Below are 26,643 nucleotides of genomic sequence, written 5' to 3'. Positions count from 1 at the left end.
CTGCAACTACTGTCTCATTCTGTTCTGCCAGCTGGTTTCATGTTTCGACTCATTGCCAGTTCCTTACACTCAGTTAGTGCCTGATCATTTACACACTCAGGAGACCACCCATTCCTGCAATAGTTGAGGCGAGTCCCTTCCCCTTTCTGAATTTTCTCCTATGTTCAGGGACCAAAGCTCCTCTCCTTTACTGATTTACAGAGCTGTTTTGAAGTTGAGAGAGCATTTACATAAACTATAATGTGTTGAGGCAAGGTGTTGATGGCTTGGTGGTCCAAATATGGTGCTGCTTGGAAGATTTCTCCTGTTTAGCCTCTTGAGTCCTGTGGCTTGTGTATTATTGGGAGCTGGCGAATAATGATGGCCACTGTCGCCGTCTGAAGTGCCATGAGGTTGCTTTCGGATTTCCCAATTTGAGAGTGATTTTTTTTTTTTTTTCAGTTATCACCCTTTTGGTCCTCATCAGGGATCTGGTAAATGAACAGGACCAGTGAACCACAGGGTTCCAGCTACATCTTCACAGCACTGGGTTAGGTACCCTGGGAAGTGGTGAAGTGAGGCACTGTGATTGACTTGCGATGCGAGGCAAATTACCAAGTCTTCTTTCTCGTTTCATGGACAGCCATAATTGAGTAGAAGAAAAAGCACATAGCTTTTTGACAAATTTAAAAAATATAAAATTGCACGTTAAAAAGTGTCACACACCCAACGATGTGAAAATATTTATGCCACTAACTCTAACACCTGAAAATGGTTAAAATGGTAAATTTTATGTGACAGGTATTTGATCACACCAATTAAAAAAAATGTTAAAACAACCCGAAAACCTGCCACATCATGAGACTGGTTTGCAGCGCCTGTGCTGATTTTATTCTAGTCTTTGGCCCCACGGCAAAAAAGATGCCCTTTCTCTGGTTCCCTTTTTCTGAGGGCAGATTCCTGGCTTGATCTCTGATCTCCTGTATGAAAAGAAGAGATCTTAATAACCAGTCTCCCCCTGCTGCTTCATAGATAGATCAGTGCCCTGAGCAGCCCTGCCTGCTACCCCATGTTCATGTTGTCTTGTAATATGTAGCAAAAATGTATTGTTCTTTTTCCAAAATTGAAGTCATGTCTTTTGTTATTATTTTTACTTTGATTTATCCAAATTATCCATTTAGACATGCTTGTTTTTTAAATATTTAGGGTGAAACTAAAGATAACCACTGTTTCCTTTCTAAGTATTTTAATAGTTGGTTATTGTTCCTTTCCAGAAAAACCTTTTTGCCTCTGTATACACACGCACGCATGCACAATCAGCTTTAATGTCATTTAGATTGTGCACGATGTGTGCCTTGAAAATGTGTTGTAAAATTTCGCACTCATGGAAACGGTTGCTCTTTACTCTCTAAAACTTTTATTTTGAAACAGTTTCAAATGTAGAGAAAAGGTGCAGGAATGGTAAAGAGCTCATCTATACCCTTGAACCAAAGACCCGTTCAAGTTTTGTCAGTTGTATAACAGTGTCATTTATAGCAAGAGGATCAGGCGCATTACTCTGTGTCGTTTCTCTAGTCTCTTTCAATGGGCTCCCAGTGACTTTTATGACCTCCGTATGCTTGAAAATTACATATTAGTCATTTTGTAGACTCTTGCTTAATTTAGGTATGATTGGAGCATCCTCATAATCAGAGCCAGGGTACGCATTTTTGGTATGCTGTGTTCTCATTCTGTCCTCTCAGGTGGCACTTAATGTCTATTTGTCTCATTACTGGTTGGATTTTACCAGTAACTGATCAAGTTGGTAGTTACCAGCCTTCTTTACAGTTGTAGTTTTTTTTTTTCTCTATAATTAATAAGTATTTCAGGGAGACACTTTGAGATTGTATAAATATCCTGCACTTCATTCCCATGTCACTCACTTACTTTTAGCATCTGTTGATGTTTCTAGTTGAGACTTATTATTCTGACAGTTGCTAAATGATAATTTTTGTTATTCCTTGTACATAATTAGTTGACATTCTTTTGCAAAGAATAGCTTTCTCATCTTTTCACTTATTCATTGAATTAGTTTATTTATGTCAGCATGGACCCATATGTTGCCATTGTCGTTCATGGGTTATAATCCATTACTAGTATTATTTATTTTCATGTCCAGATTTTCTCAGATTTGGCCAGTGGGAGCCCCTTTAAACTGCTTTCTATGTCCTTTTGACATTTTTTTTGTTTTCATCATTTTTTGGAGAATTTCCTATTTTCTGGCACAGCTAGGCTTATCTTGTGCTTTCCCTGACCCCATCCCAAAGTCAGCTATTTCTCCCAGGCTCCATGGTTCCTTTTTGCAGAGAATGGTATTTAGAAACTAAGATCTGGACTCATAGGTGCTTATTGCTACTGGAGTTTGCTGCTTCCATCCTCTCAATGGACATAGGAGATACAGTGTAAATATATCAAGCTTTTATATTTGTTTATTTCTATATCCACTTGTAGATATTAAAAACTATGAATTTATACATTTAGCTTCAAGTTCACATGCAACACCACTGAATTCATTCTCACTTTCCATATTTAAACCTTTCTTTTTAGCCAGTGAGAAATCTGGCTTCCTTTAACTCCATTTTATTTACTTATTTTTTTTCAGTCCCCTTTATGTAGCCAATTTCTCACTCTACAAAGCCCATGTTAATTCCTCCTCATGCCTACCTAATGGATTTGGACTTTGGAGGAAACAAAAGAGGGTGAGAGAGAGGAAGGATAGTTATTTTTAGATGTTCTATTAATACCATTCCCTGATTTATTTTAACTTATTTGTTTATTTGGCCTAACAATGTGACAATGCAGTTAGAATATTTCATATATAAACCTGTCTCATTCTTTTTAATAAATGCTTTCTATTTTATATTTATTGTACATATAATTGCACATTTCTATATTGATGGTGATTTACATGCCTTTTACATTTTCACATTTACAAACAATGGTGCATTCTCTCTATATACACATACGAGATTTTCCTAGATTAGTACATGTAAAATTGCTAGATTAAAGGGGATTTGGGTTTGTGTATATCTTGTGTTATGAGTTACCTTACTTAAGAATGCAATTAAACATATATATTAAATTTTTTTTTAAAAGCTAATAGCCAGATCATAGCTTAGGTGGAAAACAATTTCATTGTTACAAGTAGCATTGAATGTGTAATCAGTTTAAAGTTATTTTGTGTGATAGGAACATAATTTCTACATTATAATGATAACATCTCCTGATTTTATAGATCAGTTTGTGGTTCTCACTATCACTTTGGTTAAATCTGATAGGATTTACTGTTTTCATTCTTAGGTTATCCAAATGTGAAGCATTTTTCTTGGGATAAATACTTAGAAGAAACCAATTCTTTACCTGCTCCTGCAAGAGCTTTCAAAGTGGTGAGATATTGTATTTTACAATATTTGATTAATTTGTGTCAATGATAGTGTTCAGTCATTGAAGTTAAAGAACAGAAAGAGTATTGGTGAACAGGAATGGGAAACAAACAGAAAACCAAAGAAGATGCTTTTGAACTTTTACAACTTTGAAAGGAAAAATTGTTACTTGGGCTTCTTGTTGTTGGCATCTAAAAAAAGTACTTCCGTTTTGGATTGTAAAGGTTCCTGGGAAAATAATTATGTTTGAATTGGTTTGCAGCGAGTTGGTTGTACAGCAAACTTCTGCTTTTTCCAGCTAGATACTCTGCAAGACCAAATAAAATAGGATATTGTTTTATAATGAAAATGATATTTGATCTTTCCTCTGGGTTTGTTTATGGCAAGCTGAAATGCTATTTTATATTTTATTGCTAAAAAATCAGCATGTTTGACTACCAAAATGCAAGGTCATCTATTTTTATTAAAGTATCTTTCTAACCCAGGGTCATTGCTTCCTACATATTGAGCTCCAAGTTAACCTCATTTGTGTGCAAGGGAAGGATAAGAAATGAAATATATTTAAAAATTTTTTTTTAATTTCAAACAACTTGCTCTATAATTTGTATTTCCCATGCATTTAAAGGAAAAGACAGATATATCAAACACTTGATTTAAAGCAAATGTGGCACAGTCTGTCATAAACAACATTTTTCTTTAATTGATCCTTTTGGGCATAAAATTACAGGATTTTTAATGATAGAATTAATTAGTAGGTATGGACCCAAATACAGAAGAAAAGGACATTAGAGATATTTGGGAGACTGCATTACATGAGGAAAAGCTGTATCAAAGAATATGTACGATTCCATCTCAGATTAAGCTCAGGATTTATAAATGAGTAATGTTTAGAATTATGTCATATTTATGGATTTTTTTACCTGACTCTATATTTTAACTTAGCCTCATACAAAGAAGAGCTACTTTACAATTTGCTTTGAACTGGATAAAATTATATCAGGCTCAGTCTGCGTATCTAGTGTCACATTGATTTTAGAGAGAAAATTAAGATTTGCCTAGTTTGGTCTTTAGGTGCCTTGCATTAATTGTTCTGCATCCTTTACATAATTTTCACAGCAACACTTTTATTACACCTATTACCCATCACCTCACCTTCTGCCTTTAAATTTTTCAGAGGCTTGTGGGTTTCTGCTGAGTATTGAGACATAAGTAGCTGTGGGTCCTCGTTTTCATTCCTGTTCTTACTAGAGCAGTTCCATCTTGTGTATCTTTTTTTTTTTTTGGTCTTTTTGTCTTTTGTTGTTGTTGTTGTTGCTATTTCTTGGGCCGCTCCCGCGGCATATGGAGGTTCCCAGGCTAGGGGTTGAATCGGAGCTGTACCCACCGGCCTACGCCAGAACCACAGTAACGCGGGATCCAAGCCGCGTCTGCAACCTACACCAGTTCACAGGCCACCTGCTCGGCAGAGACCCATAGGCAACCAGTGTTCCATGAAAGTACTTCCCAAACCTGCCTCCACCTCTGACTCCCTGGCATCTCTAACATTCAGATTTGGGGGCCCTGCCCAGCCCACCAGAATCTTGCAGGCTAGATTTTAAATTTTTTTTTTTGTCTTTTGTTGTTGTTGTTGCTATTTCTTGGGCCGCACCTGCGGCATATGGAGGTTCACAGGCTAGGGGTTGAATCGGAGCTGTACCCACCGGCCTACGCCAGAACCACAGTAACGCGGGATCCAAGCCGCGTCTGCAACCTACACCACAGCTCACGGCAATGCCGGATCGTTAACCCACTGAGCAAGGGCAGGGACCGAACCCGCAACCTGATGGTGCCTAGTCGGATTCGTTAACCACTGCGCCACGACGGGAACTCCATCTTGTGTATCTTGATTGCTGATTTTCTTCTTTAAAAAGACATCTATTGCTTATAGGTCTCATCAGTTCCTCTAATCTCTGTGTTTCATCTCTGCCCCTTGAATGTTCTTCCCTCTTTTTAAAAAATAATTTTCATGTTTGTTGATTTTTGCCAAGACACTTCCAACTAATGAGAAAAAATTCTTGTCTTGCCTATGGCTAATCAAAAAAAAAAAAAAACCCACAGTATTTTGAATTTCATCTTTATGTTCTTTGGCTTTCTCTTTATTCCTATGACTAGTTGTTCAGGCTGTTTCTGTTGCCTGTGGGCTTGGCCATGTGATTGGGATTATTTTTTGTCAGGGAGGGTGAAATTCAAAGCCATTCTAGGAACTTGAGTTTGAAAGGCTGGTTTCCCAAATAGCTCATCTTTTTTTTTTTTTTTCTTTCTTTCCATCTTTGTGACACAGAGCTCACCTTCTCTTCCTCTAAATCTCACTGTATAAAATTTTCTATTATGGCAGAAACCTCCACATGGATTCCAGAAAAAAATGAAGCTTGAAGTCATAGATAAAAGAAATCCCGTGTTTATTAGAGTAGCAACAGTCGCAGACACGGATGATCACCGAATAAAAGTAAGTGTTCTCTGTTGTGGTTTTGTTTTATTGTTTTTTCTTTTTAAGAAAATCATCTTTTTAAAAAGACATCTTGGATGAAAACTCTAGCAAATAATTTAATTTGTGAAGCCCTACAGTTAGTAAAACCATGGGAATATGCAAATTAGGTGACTGTGCATCTTTATAGGTCAGTATTTTTCCACTGCTTATACTTTTCTTTCATTGCATAAGTTACATAAAACATAAGTTTCCTTCCATTACAACTGACTTTTAACATATGTATTTGGAGGAAAAAAGTAGATATAGTGTATTAAGGTATAATCCTCTATTCAGAAGAAGATATAATAGTTCATTCTCCAATAGTGTATTAAGGTCTTTTTTTTTTTTTAATGAGGTATAGTACATGGAGACTTTTCAGAAGGATATACCGCTTTTAATGTAGGGCAAGTAAAGAGAAGTATTTTAATAAGTAAAGTCAGATTTTAATTAGAGTTGGATTAATAAAATCAGGTACCTCTCATAAAGTAGCAAACGTTCAGGAAAATGGGTTCTGTCTGTGTCCATCTGCGATACAGTGAAGTGTAGTAGCAAGTCCACATGAGGAGCCTGAGGGCCTCATCTCCCTTTCTGGCTTCAGTGTCACCTTCACTCTCAAACCAGAACATGTGTTCTGCTTACCTCCAGGGTCGTTTAGAATTCCCATTAGGAGCAATACTAGTTATAATAGCATCAAGACGTTAGCTGTACCTGGAGTTTTATAGGGTAGGAGTGTTCTTCCCTCATCTGATATTTGTGGTGATAGGAAGGTGGGAGATTTATGTTATTATCATTACTCTGTCGATGAGGCCGAGGCACAGAATGAATTACTTGTTAATTATGGGCAGTGGCAGAACTAAGTCATTAAGCTGTAGGCATCTGAGTCCATGTTCTTTAAAAAATAATAAATCACATCTTTAGCTGTCTCTAATGAGGTCATGTTGAAGAAAATAAATTAGAAAATAACATGAAAAACCTGCACAAATGTCGTATTTCTAGAAAATAGACATTTTAGCATTTAATTCACTATTTTTAAGACTCTGTAGTCATAATACTTCAGAAAATTGTATAAGAAATGGGAGGCCTGTTTTAGTCTTTTTCAAATGTATTTTCTTGTTCATTGTCCTTAGAAATATGGAAATAAGCAATGCGTTATTTTTGTAAATCAAATTGGTCAGAGTTGAAAAAAAAAATTACATTCCAGTTTGGGTATAATACGCTTATTCTCATGTACAGCCGGTGAAAATGTAGTGTCTTAGCCTTTCCGGAGCAGTTTGGTGAAGGCATTAAAAATCTTAGAATATTGTTTACCCTTTAATTCAGGAATTTCAGTCCTAGGAATTTATGTTAAGGGAATAACCAAAGGGAACATAAAAGATAAAATCTGCAAGGAAAATCTAGCAGAAGCAGCGGTTTATGGTATTTAACATTGGGAACAAGTGCGGGGGGAGGTGGGTAGAATAAATGACTCGGTTATCTATACAATGTTACATATTTTAGAAGAATATTTAATATTTACAAGAGAGAAACTCACATTTAATACTGTTTACAATGTCTTGTGTTGTCTTTAAAAAGAATATATATTTGCAAGTATGTTATGGAAGTACACATGCCAAAATAATGACATTGCTTTTCTAAAGAGTATAAATGGTTAGTTCTTTTCTTTTTAATTGTCTGGTCAAATGCTGTACAATGGATGGTGCAGTTCGTTAATGGGAGAAGTTTAGAGTAGAATCCAGCTTGTTTTGCTCCTGGCTGAATTCTCTTCCCAGTACAACATCCTAGTCCATCTTTAATAACACAGAAAAGAACTACCCAGGAGGTGTATCATTGACAGTCATTTTTTATAATGACTGAAATGAATTTCATAGCCGAAGGTAAACCACTGAACAAATATCTGTGTGTTCATGAAGTCCACAAAAAGGCAGTGAACTGGTGACAGTGACTCAATTTCAGGATTCATCGGAGACTTCTGAAAATATGGGATGCTTTCATCAGTACAAGCTTTTCTAATAATGTGGGAGATGATATAGCAAGAGCACTTATATTTCTTTTCATGAAGAGAGAAAGGTAAATAGAGACAAAGTCATTAGTATAACTTCATAGTTTAAGTTTCTCAGGGATAAAATCAACTTTTCAATAAAATCAACCTTTAAAGTTACTTAGTACAAACTGTTTCACAAAGTGTGTTATCACAGTTAAAAATTTTTTAACCTTGTGTATTTTGCTGTTGAAGAAAAATGACGGGAACGGTTTTGTTCTTGTCTTTATGGTTTTTTTTTTTTTTGGTTATTGTTGTTGTTGTTGTTGTTGCTATTTCTTGGGCCGCTCCCGTGGCATATGGAGGTTCCCAGGCTAGGGGTCTAATCGGAGCTGTAGCCACCGGCCTACGCCAGAGCCACAGCAATGCAGGATCCGAGCCGCGTCTGCAACCTACACCACAGCTCACGGCAACGCCGGATCGTTAACCCACTGAGCAAGGCCAGGGACCGAACCCGCAACCTCATGGTTCCTAGTCGGATTCGTTAACCACTGCGCCACGACGGGAACTCCTTGTCTTTATGTTTTTATGATAGAACATAAGCTAGTTCCGCCTCATCCATCCCCACCCCCAGGTCTGGTTCCCCAGAGGCAAGAACTTTCAACCCTTGGCTGGTGCTTATGACATTTGATCTGCAGTTAAAAAAAATAATATCTGGGAGTTCCTGTTGTGGCTCAATGGTAACGAACCGAATAGGATCCATGAGGTTGCCAGTTCGACCCCTGGCCTCGCTCAGTGGTTTAAGGATCCGGCGTTGCCATGAGTTGTGGTGTAGGTCACAGACGCAGCTTGGATCTGGCATTGCTGTGGCTGTGGTGTAGGCTGGGAGCCGTAGCTCCAAGTGGACCCCTAGCCTGGGAACCTCCATATGCTGTGGGTGTGGCCTTTAAAAAAATAATATCTGTATTCTGCTATTTCTCAATCCATCAATTTAAAATATGTGTATTGCCTTCCTTTAGATCTTGTCATCCTTCCCTTCCCCTTATCCTTCAGTAATTATTTCACAGTGTATGATGTTCTTTGTCCACTCTTCCATTTTCTTGTTGTTTTAAGTAAACAAATCATGTTCACTGCTGAGCAGAGGAGTCTTTGCCTTGTGATATTTTCCCTTGTGTCAATAATTAATTTGTTTTGGTTTTAAATTGTCTGTGTTCAAGTGTATTTTTAAACCTTGAATCTGTATCTTTTTCTTGAACCTTCCTCCCACAGTTCAGCAGCCACCTGTCGTGATGAGTGTGGGTCCCATCTCAGCCTCACACAGAGCTTTCATCCTGAGACTCCTTGTTGCCAACACACCATGTTATACTTTGTTTTTCCCGCATCACGCGCTTTGTTTTCTCTGCGTGCTCTCTTACCTTGCTGAAACACGTCTTTTTGGTCCTTCCTGAGGAAGGGTGTGTGAGAAGCATATTTTCTGACTCTGCATGTCTGAAAATGTCAGTACACTAGCCGTTCATTTGATTCATACCGCGACGAGGTAGAAAACCATTTCCCATCTGAAAACACAGGCGTGGTTCTGCTGTCTTCTCACACATTGTTGTTTTTTGAGACCGCCAAGGCTGTTTGGTTCCTTCTCTCTGGGTGATGTGCCTTTTCTCTAGGGAAGCTCTCAGGACCATCTCTGCCCCTTATGTTCCGGTGTGTTGTGATGGCATGTCTTGGTGTGAGGGTCTTTTTTCACTTATCACGCAGGGCACTCGTGCCTTTTTGCTGTGGAGTTTTATATCCTTTGGTGTTTAGGAATGTTCTTAGATTATTGTTTTGTTGACTTCCTCCTCTCCTTCTCTGTTCTCTTTCTGGAAGTCCTGCTGCTCTTTTATTAAACCTCTTAGATTGACCCCCTGATTTTCTTACATGTTCTTTCTTATGCTCCTCTGATTTTTTTTTTAACCTGCTTAGAAATATCTACTCTTTTTTTCTTTTTTTTTTCCTTTTTTTTAGGACTGCACCTGTGGCACGTGGAAGTTCCCAGGCTGGGGCTTGAATCAGAGCTGCAGCTTGCTGGCCTGTGCCACACCCACAGCAATGTGGGATCCTTAACCCACGGAGTGACGCCAGGGATGGAACCCACATCCTTATGGGTACTAGTCGGGTTCATTTCTTTTTTTTTTTTTTTTTTTATCTTTTTGCTATTTCTTTGGGCCGCTCCCGCGGCATATGGAGGTTCCCAGGCTAGGGGTCGAATCGGAGCTGTAGCCACCGGCCTACGCCAGAGCCACAGCAACGCAGGATCCGAGCCGCGTCTGCAACCTACACCACAGCTCATGGCAACGCCGGATCGTTAACCCACTGAGCAAGGGCAGGGACGGAACCCGAAACCTCATGGTTCCTAGTCGGATTCGTTAACCACTGCGCCACGACGGGAACTCCTAGTCGGGTTCATTTCCACTGTGCCCACAACAGGAACTCCCCTACTCTTATTTTCTATATCCTATATTACATTTTTTATGACAACTATGATTTATTTAATTTTCAAGATTTTTCTTGTTTTCTAATCTCCTCCTTTTAAATGACATCCTCCTTTTTATTTCCTGAAGCAATATTGATTCTTATCTGAAGACATAAGTGATAGTTTTTCATTTGTTCCCTACTTATTTCTTACACATTTCTATTTTATTTTTTTTAGGGCCACACCCACGGCATATGGAAGTTCCCAGGCTAGGATGTTGAATCAGAGCTGTAGCCACCACAGCCATAGCAACACCAGATCCGAGCCGAGTCTGAGACCTACACCACAGCTCACGAGGCAACACCGGCATCTTAACCCACTGAGCGAGGCCAGGGAGCGAACCTCATGGATACTGGTCAGGTTGGTTTCTGCTGAGCCGTGATGGGAACTCCCACATTTCTCTTTTAGTTAATTAGTTAGGCTTCTGCTTTCATATTGGAGCCTCTTCTTAAATGTCAGGTCCTTGATTGGCTGCTCATATTAAGAAGAAAAAGGCACTTAATGTTGGCTACTTTCCTGGGTAGGACTTACAGACCAGTGGGCTTCCCTCTGGGATAAAAGAGCAAAGAGCCAGCTTTTCCACAGGGATGGCCTCATTCATCAGCATCTGGGTTCTTTTTCTGCAGCCTTTCAGTTTCTCCTGGTTTCCTCCCTGGGGCAGAACACACCAGGTGGCCACTGTGCGAGGCAGGGAGAAGGACCAGGTTGGAGTTTGCAGGCTCTCATTCAGTCCCTGTACTTTCCATCCAGCCCATCACCACTGACTGGAGTCCAGAGCCTCTGTGATTATGTCTCTAGACAGTAAATATCCATTCTTTGGCGGGGTTGCTGAAGGAGCAGTTACATTGGTGGGTGGGATAGAGGAGCAGACCTGGGGGTCTGACTTTGAGCCAGTCCTTTCATTCTCCAGACTTCCTCACACACATGCTCCCTCCACATTGAGTCCTCCTTGGGTTCACCTTGGCGCTGCACTCCCTCCCTCTCTAGGCACCTGGGTTGCAGCCCATCCTCTTTCCACCAGTAGGCACTTGCTCCCGGCGTTTGCCCTCCATGAACATCATTGCCACTGTTAGCTGCTGTCCTTCTCCCCTGTCCTTCTGGGTTTGCTCTACCTTTACAAACATAACTTCCATTTCAGAAGAGAGCAGAAATAAGCACCTGCTCTTTACTGAGTGGCCTTTCCAACCAAATCACTTTTTTCAAAGAACTAGTGTGCTTTCTAAAAAGATTATCTGTCGTAATCTTCCAATTGTCAATGATGTGTATTAAGTTTTTATGAAAAGTCCAAATTATACTTCTGTGTTAAAAGTGTATAAACTATAATTTTAAATAGGCGTAAGTTAAATCATCTGTACTATGCTTTGGTACATAATAGCCTATTTTCTTTAGAATTTTAATTAAATTCATCCTCATTGCTGAGTTGCTGTGTTTTGTATAATGTTTAAATATTTCATGTTGTATGTTTATGTATCTTCCTCTCTTACTCTTTGTTAGGTATTTGATTTCTTTTCAAAATAGGACCCAGCAAGAGAAAAACTATCACTTAACTGTTACTAGAGTGTCTGATTTTTTGGTTGTGTAAAACCTGTTAATGCTCCAGGAACTAAGGTAGTAAAGATGAAACTAAATTATACAAACTTTAATAAATGTATTTTGTCTGGGCTTCCAGAGTAAGAATATTAATTAGGGTTAATAGTAATTTTTGTATCTATCATTAAAATTCACATAATTTCAGATAGCAGTGTTTTAACTGAAGTATAATTGACATAATATTTTATTAGTTTCAGGAGTATAGCATAGTGGTTCAGTATTTTTGCAGGTTATACTCCATTAAAAGACATCATAATGGGAGTTCCCGTCACGGCACAATGGAAACAAATCCGACTGGGAACCATGAGAGTGCAGGTTTGATCCCTGGTCTTGCTCAGTGGGTCAGGGATCCGGCATTGCCGTGAGCTGCAGTGTAGGTCGCAGACGCAGCTCAGATCTGCTGTGGCTGTGGCATAGGCCAGCAGCAACGGCTTTGATTAGACCCCTAGCCAGGGAACCTAAAAGAACAAAAGACAAAAAAAAAAAGACATTATAAGGTAATGGCTGTGATTCCCTATGCTTTACAATATATCCTTTTGCTTACCTATTTTATATATAGTAGTTTGTATACCCTTAATTTATTCCTTCCCCCTTCCCTCTCCCCTGTGGTAACCACTAGCTTATTTTCTGTATCTGTGAGTCTATTTCTATTTTGTATATACATTTACTTGTTTTATTTTTTAGATGTTACATGTAAGTGATCAGATAGTTTTTAAGTGCATTTGCTACCAATCAGAGAACTGTATTATTACCTCTGTTCATAGCATCTAAATTAAATTTTAGCTCTGATATTTAACCTTAAATTACTAAAATTCTCCTGATTGCCTGCCAGCCTGGTGTGTAGGAAATGTTTGACTTACTGTCACTAAGATGCATCTATTATCTAAGATAGATGACTTTTCATTGCCAAACTGAAATGTCTGGAAAGGGTTAAAGTATCACCAGATACAGTAGCTTCAACATAAACATCCTTAACCGATATATGGGAGGAAATTTTTTTATTTTTTTATTTTTTTTATTTTTTCTAGGGCCGCTCCTGTGGCATATGGAGGTTCCCAGGCTAGGGGTCTAATCAGAGCTATAGCCACCGGCCTACACCAGAGCCACAGCAGCTCAGGATCTGAGCCATGTCTGCAACCTGTACCACAGCTCACGGCAATGCCAGATCCTCAACCCACTGAGCAAGGCCAGGGATTGAACCTGCAACCTCATGGTTCTTAGTCGGATTCATTAACCACTCGCCATGACAGAAACTCCTAGGAGGAAATTTTTTTAAAAAAACTCTTTTATTTATGATAACTTCAAGATGTGGGGACTATGTGTTGCTGTACAACCTGTTTAGTATCCGTGGGTCTCAATTCTGAGCGCACAGTAGAGGTACTCAGAAGTTCGGTAAACAACGTGCAGGTACACAGAACCAGTCTGCCCCTGTAAGTTCAGAACCTCCTTGATGGGCTGAGCCTTTTCCTCTCCTTCTTTTTCTTTTCAATAATCAGGAGTAATTCTAGTGTATATCCACGTTGGAGAACCATTTACTTATTAGGATTGAGTTTCTTTGCTATGAGAGGATAGCTGCCATTTGTAAAATTGAACCAATAGAACATGAGTTACGTGAACATTGATTCCAGTGTAGAAGAAATGGAATTCAGGAGCAGCAAGATCAGAAAACATCAGAATTTCATTCATGTATCCAGTAAAATAGAGCATTATCACTTGATGGTTAGTTGAGAATTAGAATGCTTAAAACTGACTATGGTGCTATGAATGGCAACTGCTCATTTATTGGTGGCACTGATCGTATAAATTATCATGAGTATCATTCTCAGTGTTATTGGAACATTTTTGTTTGTTTGTTTTGTCTTTTTGTCTTTTCTTGGGCCGTTTCCGTGGCACATGGAGGTTCCCAGGCTACAGGTCGAATTGGAGCTGTAGCCACCAGCCTACGCCAGAGCCACAGCAACGTGGGATCCGAGCCACGTCTGCGACCCACACCACAGCTCATGGCAACGCCAGGTCCTTAACCCACTGAGCAAGGCCAGGGTTCGAACCCGCAACCTCATGGTTCTTATTCGGATTCTTTAACCACTGTGCCACCGAAGGAACTCCTCGAACATTATTTTGATCAGAGGAAAGGAAAGAGTAGTTTTGAGTTAACTTAAGTACTGTTTGTATATGCTGTGTATGTGAGTGATGAACAGTATTTAAAATGTTATTCATGATTTCTTCCAGGTGTGGAATTCTTGGAATTTAATTCTAGGATTAATTGATTTCTCAGCTTTAATAAAGTGGATTCATTGCAAAGGGCATTATTTTGAACCCATATATATGTACTTTAATAACTCTGTACTATTATGTATTATAAATTTACCAAAATTTATTTAACCAGTCTCCTACGGTGGACACCCTGGTTGTTTTCTGCTGCAACAGCGAGTTGAGTTACTGAGATTATCAAGTCAAAGATGATATATTTTAAGCGTTGATTATTATTGCCAAATAACTCTCCAGAAATATATCACCAATTTATATTCTTGTCAGTGGCCTATGTTCTGTCCATTTATTCTCATATTCACCAGCTCTAGAATCACCAAAATGGAGTAATTTTGGCAGGTGAATGGAGAATAATTACATCTTGTAGTTTTAATTTGTAGTGTTTTAGTTATAGGTGAAATTGATTGTTTTTCCCTGTGTTTACTATTTATTTTCTTGTTTATGAGCCATTGTATCCTTTCCATCTTTCTATTGGATCTTTCATTTTTTATATTGCTATGTGATGTTTTTATAAGTTAAGGAAGTACATTGTCACATGTTAACAAATGTGTTTTTCAAGTTTCTTTGGGGTTTTCCATCTTGTTAGCAGTAATATTGGCCATTCTGAAGATTCAAATTTTGATAGAGTCAAATTGATCCATCTTTTATGGCTTTTGAGTTTGGCTTACAAAGTCTACCCCACCCTAAAATAAATACATTAATTCATGCTTTTCTCTAGAACTTTTATTGTTCGGTTTTTAATGTTTGGATTTTTTAATCTTGATGTCTATTTTTTTAGGAGTAAGAGATTCATAGACTTTAAAAAAGGAAGTCTAGCTGGCAAACTTGATGTCAAATAATATATTTATATGTGTATATATATATTATATATACAGCATTTTAGTGTATCTTTTCATTCTAAAGATAAAAAATATGTCATGCTTAAAAATGTGGATATCAGGAGTTCCCATCGTGGCTCAGTGGAAACGAATCTGACTAGCATCTGTGAGGACACAGGTTCGATCCCTGGTCTTGCTCAGTGGGTTAAGGATCCAGCATTGCTGTGGCTGTGGTGTAGGGTGGCAGCTACAGCTCCAATTTGCCCCCTAACTTCCATATGCTGCAGGTACAGCCTCCAAAAAAAGATGTGTAGCTGGTCCTTAGTACCCATGCCTGGAAGACCAACTGCCCTTATACATGGTGGCCGGTAAAGTCCCTAGCCCTGACCACTCTGTAAAACCTCTTCGAGAGATATTGTGGTTATCTTTGAGGAAAAAAAATTTCAAAATGCAGTTTATGGAGGAATATTTTGCAAACCGGGTGTACTTCTAGTAGGGCGTTAACATTTTTTTAAAGTTTTTTTCAGCATAATTCTAGGAGACTTGATATTTACATGAAAGATCTTGCCTGTCCTGGAATTCCCCTCCCTCCCTTCCCTAATTTATTCATTACACGTAAATTTATTGGGTGTTCAGTGTTGCTCATGCGAAGATGTTAGGTATTCAAACTGCATACAGTATTGGGAGATAACATGAAATCTATCTATAGAAGTATGGCTTAAAAAGCGCCCTTGGCAAAACGTTTAATTATGATTAGATAATATGTTGAAGATATTTTAGAAGTATCTCTTTTCTCACAATTAAATAATTAAAACAATTTATTGGGGTATTACATGTATGTAAGTTAGAAGAGAATGCAGGTGGTTACTGTGGGCACAACTTTTACTGGAGGAGTTTTTGTGACCTGAATTATACTGGTGTATTTCTCTTCATTATCAAGGTTCACTTTGACGGCTGGAACAGCTGCTATGATTACTGGATAGATGCAGATTCCCCTGATATTCACCCCGTTGGTTGGTGTTCAAAAACTGGGCATCCTCTTCAGCCTCCTTTGAGTAAGAGACACGAGGACAACTTAAAGAAATGTTGCCTTTTTCTTGTGTAGTGTGCTTATTATTTTCTTTTCCCCTGCTTTCTTCCTCAGCTTCTTTACATTGTTTCTCTATGTAATTCTTTTTCCTTTTACTGAATTTTTTTAGTTACCTGGGAGTCAAAAATATCTAAAAGAAAAAATTTAGTATCTGAAAATGTTGTGTGCCTAGACATTCTTTTATTTAGCAGTATCATTGTTTTGTAAAAGTCCATACTAAATTTTGTTAGACAGTTTGTAAGACTATCAAAATGTAGTGTATCAATGTCAGTATTCTAATAATGATTTTATAGTTTATGATTTTATAGTTTATGAGTTTATAGTTTTGCAAAATAGTCCCATTAAGAGAAGCTGGGAAAAGTGTGCAGGGGGTTTCCCTCTGTATCATTACTTAGAGCTGCATGTGCTTTTGTAATCACCTTGATAGAAATTTCAGTTAAATTCAATTATTAAAAAAAAAAAAAATTACACCGAGAACTTGACATACCAGATCTCAATTTTGGAAGGAAATAAATACATTGTAGGGGGAAAAAATGTAGCAAATACAATAAATTATTGTTGGGTTTTTTAAAAATCAAGCATGACCGGCTATAATGGAAAAAAATAAAAATCATCAATAAATGAATGAATAAATAAAAATCAAGTAGCCTTCCCCTAGATGTAGCAGCTTCACTTTTAGAAGCTGCATAATGGCACCAAAATGCACAGACATGGTAGTGTTTATAGCATGTTTAAAATAATTAAACCATAGAAACAATACTGGTTAAATAAATTATGGTGCACTCATGCTTTGACTACAATGCAGCAGTCATAAAGAATATTACTACGGAGATGAAAAAGATTTCTAAGACATGCAGTTAAAGAAAAGGACTCTGGTTGTCCCTTTCATGTGGCAAAATAAAGCAAAACCAAAAACTTAATACGTGTATCTATACAAATATGGGGTTGCTTCTAATACCTAAGAAGGTGACACATTAACATAATTAGTGCCAAGGAGGGGTGAAATGTGAGGGGAATGGCTTGAAGGGGGTCTGTAACTGTTCTTCGGTGTCCTGGTGTGGTGGTTGAAGTTTTCGCAGTGTGCGAGTATTCATATATTAATGATGTTATTTACTTGATCAGAATTTTTTAGAATCATCTCATTATTTCAGATTTAGGTATCTCTAGAATTTTTGACCTTTTGAAAGAGGGTGGGATCAGAGTTTACCGTTTCACTGTCGAAGGTAGTGTGAACAGAGTCCTGGGAAAACCTGTAGAAGTAGAGACTTTAAGCATATTTTTCATTTTTATAGGACTGAGTTCTCTTTCTGTTTATAAGTGTTGATTAAAAAATTAGATTTTTCCTCTGTTCTGATCCAAGACCGTTGACTCATATAACTGTAACTTTTGCCTTTTTTTTTTTTTTTTTTTTTTTTGCTTTTGAACAGGCCCCTTAGAATTAATGGAGGCCTCAGAACATGGTGGATGCTCAACCCCAGGATGTAAAGGGATTGGCCATTTTAAGAGAGCGAGACACCTGGGCCCTCACAGGTATGTGGTGCTGCCATTCACGTGGAAATCCCTCATGTGGTTGGACAGAGGGCAGTGCCTGTCCCACTTATGTGGTAGATAATGATTTCCATGTAAACTGAATACATAGGAACTAATTCTACACTCAGACCCATATGAAATGTGGTTACCATGGTGACCATGTAAAAAGAAGCCCGTATCTGTAGTTAAGTTTTCCTGGGAGAGAATGCATTCGTGATTTAAAATAGATTGACTCCAGCTACTTGGTTTTTCTTGGCAACCTGATTAGTTTTATAGATACCTAACTTCTGAAATTGTTGTTTTGGGTTGACCATTAATAAGGAGAAGAGGGCAGGCCTTGTTGAAAATATTTGTTTGGTAGAATATTCTCTGATTGGGTGATAATTTGAATAATGAGAGGTGAGATTCTTGTAGATCAGCAGCAAAGGTCACAAAGGCACAGATATAAACAGACAAACATCAGAATAAGCTGGTCAAAATAAAATGTTTTTCAATATTTATCTCCCTTCTAAGTAACTTAAAAAATAAACCAAATGTCTACATTCAAAATTTGATGTGTCATTTAGGCTATTTGGGGTCTTTGTAGATATTTAAAAGTGTTCTGAAATACTAAAAAATTTGTGACTTCATTGGGATTTTTAGAGGACAAAGGCATCACCTCTTCGTGTATATAATAAAACAATAACTTGTCAGTGTAAGTGTTCTGACTTCATGTTGATTGGGTTGCCCAGTAAGAAAAATGATTCCTTGTTTATTTTGTTGTCACAGGTTGTAAATCTAGATCGTCAGAAATGTAGAGATGGCACTACCTGTTCCTTTAAGAATTAATAGGAATTGTAAAATTGGTGTGATTATTTTATCTTCATGTAGTTTCTTCTTTCTTAAATCTCTGTGACTTCAAATGCTGCTTATTGTCCTTCTGCAACACTCCTGCTGGCTTTTTTTATGGGGTTCAGGGTAAAAGTCTGCACATAGGCAAGACGATTCCATTTGCAAAAAGCTACTTAAAAATCCTTTTTTGTGGCTTGTATGTCTGTGAACCAAGAGCTACATGATTAATTTAAAGGGAGTTAAAAATCCTGCATCTTACAAGTTACTCAGTATTGGCAAGTGAAGGCATCTGTATTATCTTGAGGCATTACAGTAGTCCTCCCCACCACCTGTGCCCATGGGAGCTATGTTCCAGGAACCCTCAGTGGGTGCCTGAAACCTCAGATAGTTCTAAACCCTACGTGTTCTTTGTTTTTTCCTATACACACATACCTATGATAAAGTTTAATTTATACATTAGGCACAGTGAGAAATTAACAACAGTAACTTAAAATAGAACAGTTATAACAATACGCTGTAATCAAAGTTACGGGAATGTGGTCGCTCTCTCTCTAAATATCTTATTGTACAAATTTAATGCCTAATTTCCATTTTAACTAAGTGCTTATTACACACTGTGGTCCTAACTTTTGCAGTTTGAGGTGTGACAGCAGAATTAGCACAAATTTCTTTTTTCCTCCTGTCCACAATTTCAGAGAGAAGATTCATTCTTACCATAAATCTTAGCAACTTCAGCATGCGATTTTTCTTTCCTTCTGAAATTAAGAACTGTCACCTTTTCACATAAAGGAAGCACTTTACAGCTTCTCTTTGGCATGTTTGGATTGCCAGTGTCACTACTCTTGCTTTTTGGTGTCATTATTAAGTAAGGCAAGGGTGACTTGAACACAAGCACTGTCATACCAAGACAGTAGGTCTGATAACTGAGGTGGCTGCTAAGTGGCTAACGGGCGGGATGTACTGGGCTCAGGGGTGATTTGCCTCCCAGGTGTGGGTCAGTGTGAGATTTCATCATGCTACTTAGAATGGTGCGCAGTTTAAAGCTTAAGAATTTTTTATTTCTGGAATTTTTGAAAAATATTTTCAGAGCTCAAGTGACCTCAGGTAACTGCAACCACAGAAAGCTGGGGGGTCGGGGGGGGGGGACTACTACAGTATGAATCCAGATAACTAAATTTCCATTATATATTTATAAATTCTTTCAGTGGATCTTCTTGAGCAGCCTTTTTTTTTTCAATAGCATGTAGGGAGCATTTATTTACTCTCTGTGATGTATTGCCCTAATTGTTTTGCATGTATTGGATAGCCTCCAAGTGACCCTATAATATAAAGCTATATTATCTCTGGTTTTTTTGTTTTTGGTTTTTGTTTTTTGCCTTTTTGCCTGTTCTAGGGGCGCTCCCACAGCATATGGAGATTCCCAGGCTAGGGGTTCAATTGGAGCTGTAGCCGCCGGTCTACGCCAGAGCCACAGCAATGCAGGATCCGAGCCGCATCTGTAACCTACACCACAGCTTATGGCAACGCTGGATCCTTAACCCACTGAGCAAGGCCAGGGATCGAACCTGCAACCTCATGGTTCCTAGTCAGATTCGTCAACCTCTGTGCCATGATGGAACTCCGATCTCTGATTTTTGATGAAGCCCCTCCGGCACTGTAGAGGTTTCCTGACTTGCCTTATTGACACCTGGTGAGGCGGAGCCAAGAAAGGTGCCCAGTCTGTCTCTGCTCCTGACCACTCCCCTCTCACTCACTCTCAGGGCACAGCCTTCAGAGAACTCCAGGGCTCATGCAACTATGCACAGCCGTACATAATTTAATTAAAATACAAGAAACAGAATAGTAACTAATATTGAAACTTTCATGCATATCCCTTTCTGCTGTACCACCCCAAGATGTTCACTGAACCAAAGGCAATTTGCTCAAATCATAAAGGAAGAGAACAAAGAAATCTTTAAAATGGGTGAATACCGACATCATGTTGTTTGGGGTACCATTGCACATTTACAAAGAATTTATTTTTTGGTCTTCTGGGAAGAAAATCCACCTTACACGAATGTCCATACTCTCTTTAGGAGTCCTATAAGTCTAAGCAGAGCGGTTTTGCCTGTCACAGCAAGGTCTGTGGTGACAGTCCTGCATCCTGCCAGGTGGCCCCAGCCCCTCATTAAGACCACCTTTCCCCACGTGTTCTGTGGACCTCTCAGGGTCCCTCAGCTGGTCTCACCCATTTCGCAAAGTTTCAGTGATTGTCTCTGGAGTATTTTTTCAAAGATGCCAAAAGAAGGGAGAAATCATAGAATCATGAACAATTTTTAGAGAAATGTGGTAAAAAAAAAAAAAATCTTTCAATATAATCGAATCACAGTAGGGAATTAGTCATTGTTTTTTGGACCGAAAGTGGAACCAATGGCTTAAAAGACATGCATTGATGAAGAGGTTGGGTTCACTTCCTCGTCACGTATCCCATAACTAGCGGGTCTGAGCATAGCGCTGGGGCAGGGGTGTCATCTGAAGAACGAGTGGGCAACATGAGTGCCTGCCTGAGTCCTTGCCTTCCCTTCTTCTCAGCCCTTTTGACTGGCGTTTCTCAGTCTCTCTGAATATGCTGTTCTATTTACAACACTCAGAGCTCTTTATCTGGTGGGATATTAATCCTTCACAGGCACAGCCTGTTTTCCAGTTCCTTGGTGGACTTGGGAGAGAACTGCTGCATCGTGGCTATTCTTTGAAAGGTTCATTTCACTGGTGCTTATTTTTGTCCTTGCTGAGAATGCTGGGTTTAGAAAAACATAATGAGGAAAATCTCTTTGGATTAATCTGCTGAGAAACTGTGTAAATCAAAAAGTGTTTTCTTCTCCTCTCTAACAAGGAAAGTTGCTCTTTTGGCGAGGGTAATCAATTTTCCGAACATGTAAGCAAAAGCCTGTGTTTTGACTAGCATGTGTTGTTAGCTTCTCTGAAAATTACAATAGTTGAATTTGATCTAAGAGGTGTTAGAATAGAACATGTTTTCTCAACAATGAAATTTAAGAAGGTGATGTTTTCACATGTTGAAATACAAACGATCAGTGAGAGTTGGGCGGGGATATGGTGTTCTGATTTCTAGGGGTGCTCGGTAGCCAGCTTACTTAATTCTGTCTCTAGCAAGGCATCATTAGTCTTGGTGGTGTCCTGGTGTTTCCCTTTGTTGATTCATTCATTTGGGCACACGGAGAGGTCCTCATGGGCAGACATGAAAGGAGAACTACAGTTACATAAACGTAGATGTTCTGCGTACCTAGTGCCTTCAAAAGTAAATCCTTCCTGTGTAAGATTTTACTTTGGTGACATTAAACAAGAAAAGAAAAAAAAATAGTGTTTCCTGCAACATCTAAAGGATATTTATAAAGCCCATGGAAAGTCTTAAAAATTAGGAACTCTGGATATTCACCTGCAAACTGTGGTCATCATATTAATTCAGCATCCATCCATTTGTGGAAGAAACACTAATTGAGAGCCTACGATGTGCAGATAGAGCCATTGCTTCTAAGGAGGCCAGTGTGGTGTAAACAGATTTGGGGAGAGGCTTGAATGAGTCAGACTTAGAAGCATCAGCTTTTCTTGGGGAAGCAGAGAGCTTTTGTAAGTGAGGCTTTTAACGCTATTGTTTACTTCTGCTTAAGGTCCTCTACACAGTAGGGGTGAAGTGTTACTCCTCTCCTTTCAAATAATAGTCATAGACAATGTTTTTTTTTTTTTTTTTTGGTGGCTTTCTGTGTTCCAGATACTGTTTCAGGACTTACGTGTTATCTCATTTAATGCTCACAGCAGCCCTGTGAGGCTGGTACTGCTTTAATCTCTGTTTTACAGAAGAGGGAAACAGAGATTTAGAATGCCTAAGAAAGTGCCCAAGATGTGAGAGTGGCAGGACCAGGATTCAGCCCAGACTTTTATGACGCTTCAGTCACTGCTCTTAACCCCTAGGCTCTCATGCAAAACACCGTGGCCAGAGAGAATGTGTGGTTTGTAGGTTCTTGTCTCAATGGAGTGTACGCATGATTATGTGAGCCCTTAGAAAACCTAAGATGTTGTTCAGTTTTAAATAAATGTATTTACAATTTAAAGGGTCGCTGGGAGAGCAGCGAACAAGGCAGTCTCACCTTGTCTTTCCACCTTTCTTAATAAGCTGGACCAGTCTTTCTAGGGGAAAACGGTCTCCTTACCGTGGTCAGGGGGACAAGTACTTGCATATATAGCAGAGGTGGAATTACTTGCTAGGAGAACAGAGTACACCCTGGTAATGTCCCTGCAGCAGAGAGCTGTGGAATTCTGTCTGAATCTGGTCCCCTGCCATCTGAGGAACTGCGTAATGTAGAGGTGTGTGTGTGTGCCTGTGTACATGTGTGTGCTCAGTTCTAAATAAACGTGTGATGAGCCATGCCTTACTTATGCTTCTACTAGTAGATGAGCAATTGGAAATGATCATAAGCCTCAGGAGAACCCACTTTTTCCACGGAAGTTTGATCAGCACTTTGCATTTATCAAGTTTATCACTTTTAAAAATGTATACAAATTTCATAAACTTAAAAAATGAGGACATTGGCCCAGAGAGGTTCAGTACTGCCTCCGTACAGAGTAGCTCCCTGACAGCAGCATCTTGCTAGGAGGTGGTGCTCTCCGACGGGTTTAATTGCACGGATTAGGGATAAGGAAATTCATCCAATATTGCAAGGTACTTTTTGCCAGTGTAATGTAACGGTTAGGAGACAGCCAGAGTTCATACTCTAATGGAGCAATGCTGAGTGAGTTCCTCTTTTTAAAGCCTTAGTGTCTCCATCTACAAAATGAGTATTAGAATAGGAATGACTTCCCAGGGTGGTGCGAGGGGACGAGGCAGTGCAAGTAAAGCATGGGGCCTGGGTAACACACTCGATCCGTGGTGATGTCTGTTATCATCCTCATTTCACAAATGAGAAAACGGAGTCTCCCAGGCTGTGCTTGCTCATTGCTGAGTCGTGGATAAAGCTGCAGCGCACACTGAGAACCAGGCATTCCCTTCCCTCTGTGCACACTTCACTTGTACTTTGTGGATCTCCTTTTTTTTTTTAATCACCTCCCTCTGCAGGAACCAGCTGGCTTCCCTCTCTATCCCAGAGTAGTTGTAAGAACAGGAGGTGTGTAAACCTACTTGACTTTTCTCAGGATTCAAAAGAAGAGAAGGCGTTAGTGCATAATCTGTAGCTGATCAGCATGGGTTCCCTTGGTTGATCATCCTGGTCCATTAGTACATCTTTGCCTGGAAGGCTGTGATTGTTTTCTTTACTCCAAGGTGAGAATTTGACAGTTTTCTCTGGCCCTGGCAATGCAGGAAAGCGGGGGGGGGGGGTATTTTGTCCCCCAGGTTGTGGCCTGCAGTCCTGCCTTTCTGAGCTACCCATGCTTACATGTGGTGATCTGGGGAGTTATTCTTCCGTCACTCATTCAACCAGCAGATGAAGAGGCCGCCCTCATGGAGCGTGTAATATAAACCTTCTAAACTGTAACTGTTCACTGTGGCCTGTCATTGGGGACCCAGTCCATCCAGGAATCTGAGTCTTCCCTGAGTTGGGCTGGTGCCTGGGGTTAGGAACAGGTCCCTCATTTTCTTTACTTTCTTCGTGTCTAATAAACTCCAAAGTAAATGTCCAGTTATTCAGCAACGGCAAAGCTAGGTGTTTAACGACGAGTGAAACATTTGATGGTTGCGAGACTCTGGGAAGAGCAGCATACTGCCTGTCAAAAGAAACCAAAAATTGTATTTTTTTTTTCCCCTGCTGCCACAAAACTTAGAGAGATAAATTTGCAATAGCAATAGGTACACAATTTGAGCAAGAAAGAATGGAATAAAGAAATGACTGAGATCTGAGAGTTGGTTCATATATTTTCTTTAGCAGAAACAAAGAATCAAGGGCAGGAGGAGGACCTCGTTGTGGTCCGTATTTTATTTTTTTTTCAGGGGCAGGGAGTTCATTAAAGATGAATCTGGCTTTAAACATGTTTACTATAAGACAACCCTAGGACATTTATATTTGCTTGAAATCAGGCAGGGCTCTACCTCCCTCGGGGGAGCCACGGGGTCCCCTTCCTCAAGCCTGTGGGCAGTTTCCTTGTGGGCAGAAGACCCAGACGTAGCCTAGCAGGTGCTCCCGTGTGGGCCTTCCATCACGAGGGGTGCTGTGAAGGTAGGTGGGTCTTGGGCATAGCCTCTGTGGAACAGAGGGTTGTGTGAGATCTGAAAGTGGCTGAGGGTCTGAGAAGACGGCCGAGTGCCGCAGTCCAGCAGCCTCATCCTGTGCAGATGCTTTCAGGGGGCAGGGGAGGGGCAGTGCTGGGTGGACCCTGCTTCCTGCCCAAACCTGACTGTCTTGCCTGCCTGCTGAGCTGTCCAGTACTCTTGCCCAAGTTAGAGTTGCTCGTCGTCACTCATATCTGTAAACGCTGATGAGTACAAATATCCCATGAAGCACTGGAAGGGTTATCATTCAGAAGGAAACCCATAGTGGTTGGAGATGGGTTTTCCTTCCCATCATTGCTAAATGAGTAAAGTGAAATGAAATAGTGTCTCCATTCTGAATAGGATGGATACAGTAGTATGCTCATCTTGCTGAGCTCCTTCACTGCTCTCTGACCATGGGCAAGCAGCACGTCTCTTTGGATGTCGGATAAACATTCCACAGTGCCTGGTGCTGCCCCCAAATCTTTTTCCTCTAGTCATTCTCATCTCAGGGAGGAAGAAGAAAAAAAGGCATCCCTATTCCCAGCCAGTTCTTCAGATCAAAAACCTTGACTTCCTCCTTTGTATCATTCCGCATCTCCAGTCCATTCACAGGCTCCCTCGGAGGGATCAAAAAAGATACACGATGGACGTCTTTATCCCCATTCCAACCACACAAATTCGAGTCACTATCATGTCTTTACTCTTAAGTAACTTGTCTTCCAATTCTGCTGCCTTGACGTCTTCTCTCCACAAGCATCCTGAGTGATTGTTCTCCGTTGTAAATCAAACCGTATCATTCCCTTATTTGAAGATTCTCCAGTGGCTATAATTTGAACCTAAACTACAGATATGAACCTAAACTACAGATATGGTGACCATACCATCTGGGCCCCACATAAACCTTCCTTGCCTGCTTCTACATCACCTCTTGCCCCTGCTCACTTCACTCCAGCCTAGCTGGTCTGGTTTTCCCCGTGTTTGTAAGACTCCCCGTTTCCTGAAATGCCCCTTGGCTGTACTGACAGAGGGGTCCTCTTCCTGACTCTGAGGTCGCTGCTCAGATGCTGCTTCTTCAGCGGTGCCCTTCCTCACCACCCTGTGTCACAGTCCTGCGGGCCCTCTTGCATCAGACTCCATGGCTTTTGTCACCTTGTGAGCTTGTTTAATTTATTTGTGTCATCATGCCTTGCCCAGCTCTTAGAATATCAGCTCCATGAGAGCAGACGGCTTATCTTTTAGTTTTGATTGTCTTTCCAATGCCTAGAAAGGTAACTAGCACTTAGTGGTTACTTGATAAATACTTGTTGAACAAGTGAATGAGATCATTCAAGATTGGAATTAACTAATCATTTTAAACCTTAGTTTGTGGCATCAAAAGCCTTCCTTGTAGTTGTGAAAATTAAGTAAAATACCGAATGTAAAATACTTAGCACAGTGCTCCGTGTATAGTAAATGCTCCATAAATACCACTGGCCGTGGGTTTTGCTGTTATCGCATTAGCATTATCTACATTGATGTTAGCACCAGATCAAATGTTATTTACTCTCCTCTTTTGCATTGATATCAGTATAAAGTAGCATGTAGGTAATGGAAACAAAGATTGTACTTTTGCTCACAAGATGTGTGATAAATTTTATAGACCGTTATCAGAATCACTTGGGAGCATTTACAAACTCTTCTCTCCTTCTCCCGAGAGACGGTGTCCTTAGTGGAGGGTGGAAATGCAGTGTTTACACATTTCCCCTGGGTGATTATCAACATTCCCAGTATTACCTAAACTGAAGGAAAGACTATGCAAGACGCTAATACAGTTACCGAAGTCCAAACCATTTTTAGATTTCAGGAGGCTTCCTGAAAACCAAGGGGCAAGCTAGGCTGTTAGTT

At 39.7% G+C, this 26,643-nt stretch overlaps 1 protein-coding gene across 7 annotated transcripts in view; it reads left to right on the top strand.

Moving 5' to 3' along the window:
- The window catches only part of L3MBTL3 (L3MBTL histone methyl-lysine binding protein 3), a 121,041-nt gene that overhangs the window by 60,968 nt on the left and 33,430 nt on the right, over nt 1-26,643 (top strand). For all 7 annotated transcript variants that reach the window (XM_047758892.1, XM_047758860.1, XM_047758870.1 and 4 more), the window contains 4 exons: nt 3,319-3,404; nt 5,776-5,886; nt 16,011-16,125; nt 17,588-17,690. In XM_047758892.1, the coding sequence (XP_047614848.1) occupies nt 3,319-3,404; nt 5,776-5,886; nt 16,011-16,125; nt 17,588-17,690 (415 nt within the window). The remainder of the gene's footprint in view (nt 1-3,318; nt 3,405-5,775; nt 5,887-16,010; nt 16,126-17,587; nt 17,691-26,643) is intronic.

Source organism: Phacochoerus africanus, chromosome 2 (assembly GCF_016906955.1).
Source record: "Phacochoerus africanus isolate WHEZ1 chromosome 2, ROS_Pafr_v1, whole genome shotgun sequence".
In the NCBI taxonomy this organism is placed as follows: Eukaryota; Metazoa; Chordata; class Mammalia; order Artiodactyla; family Suidae; genus Phacochoerus; species Phacochoerus africanus.
This window is presented reverse-complemented; position numbering and strand designations above follow the sequence as displayed.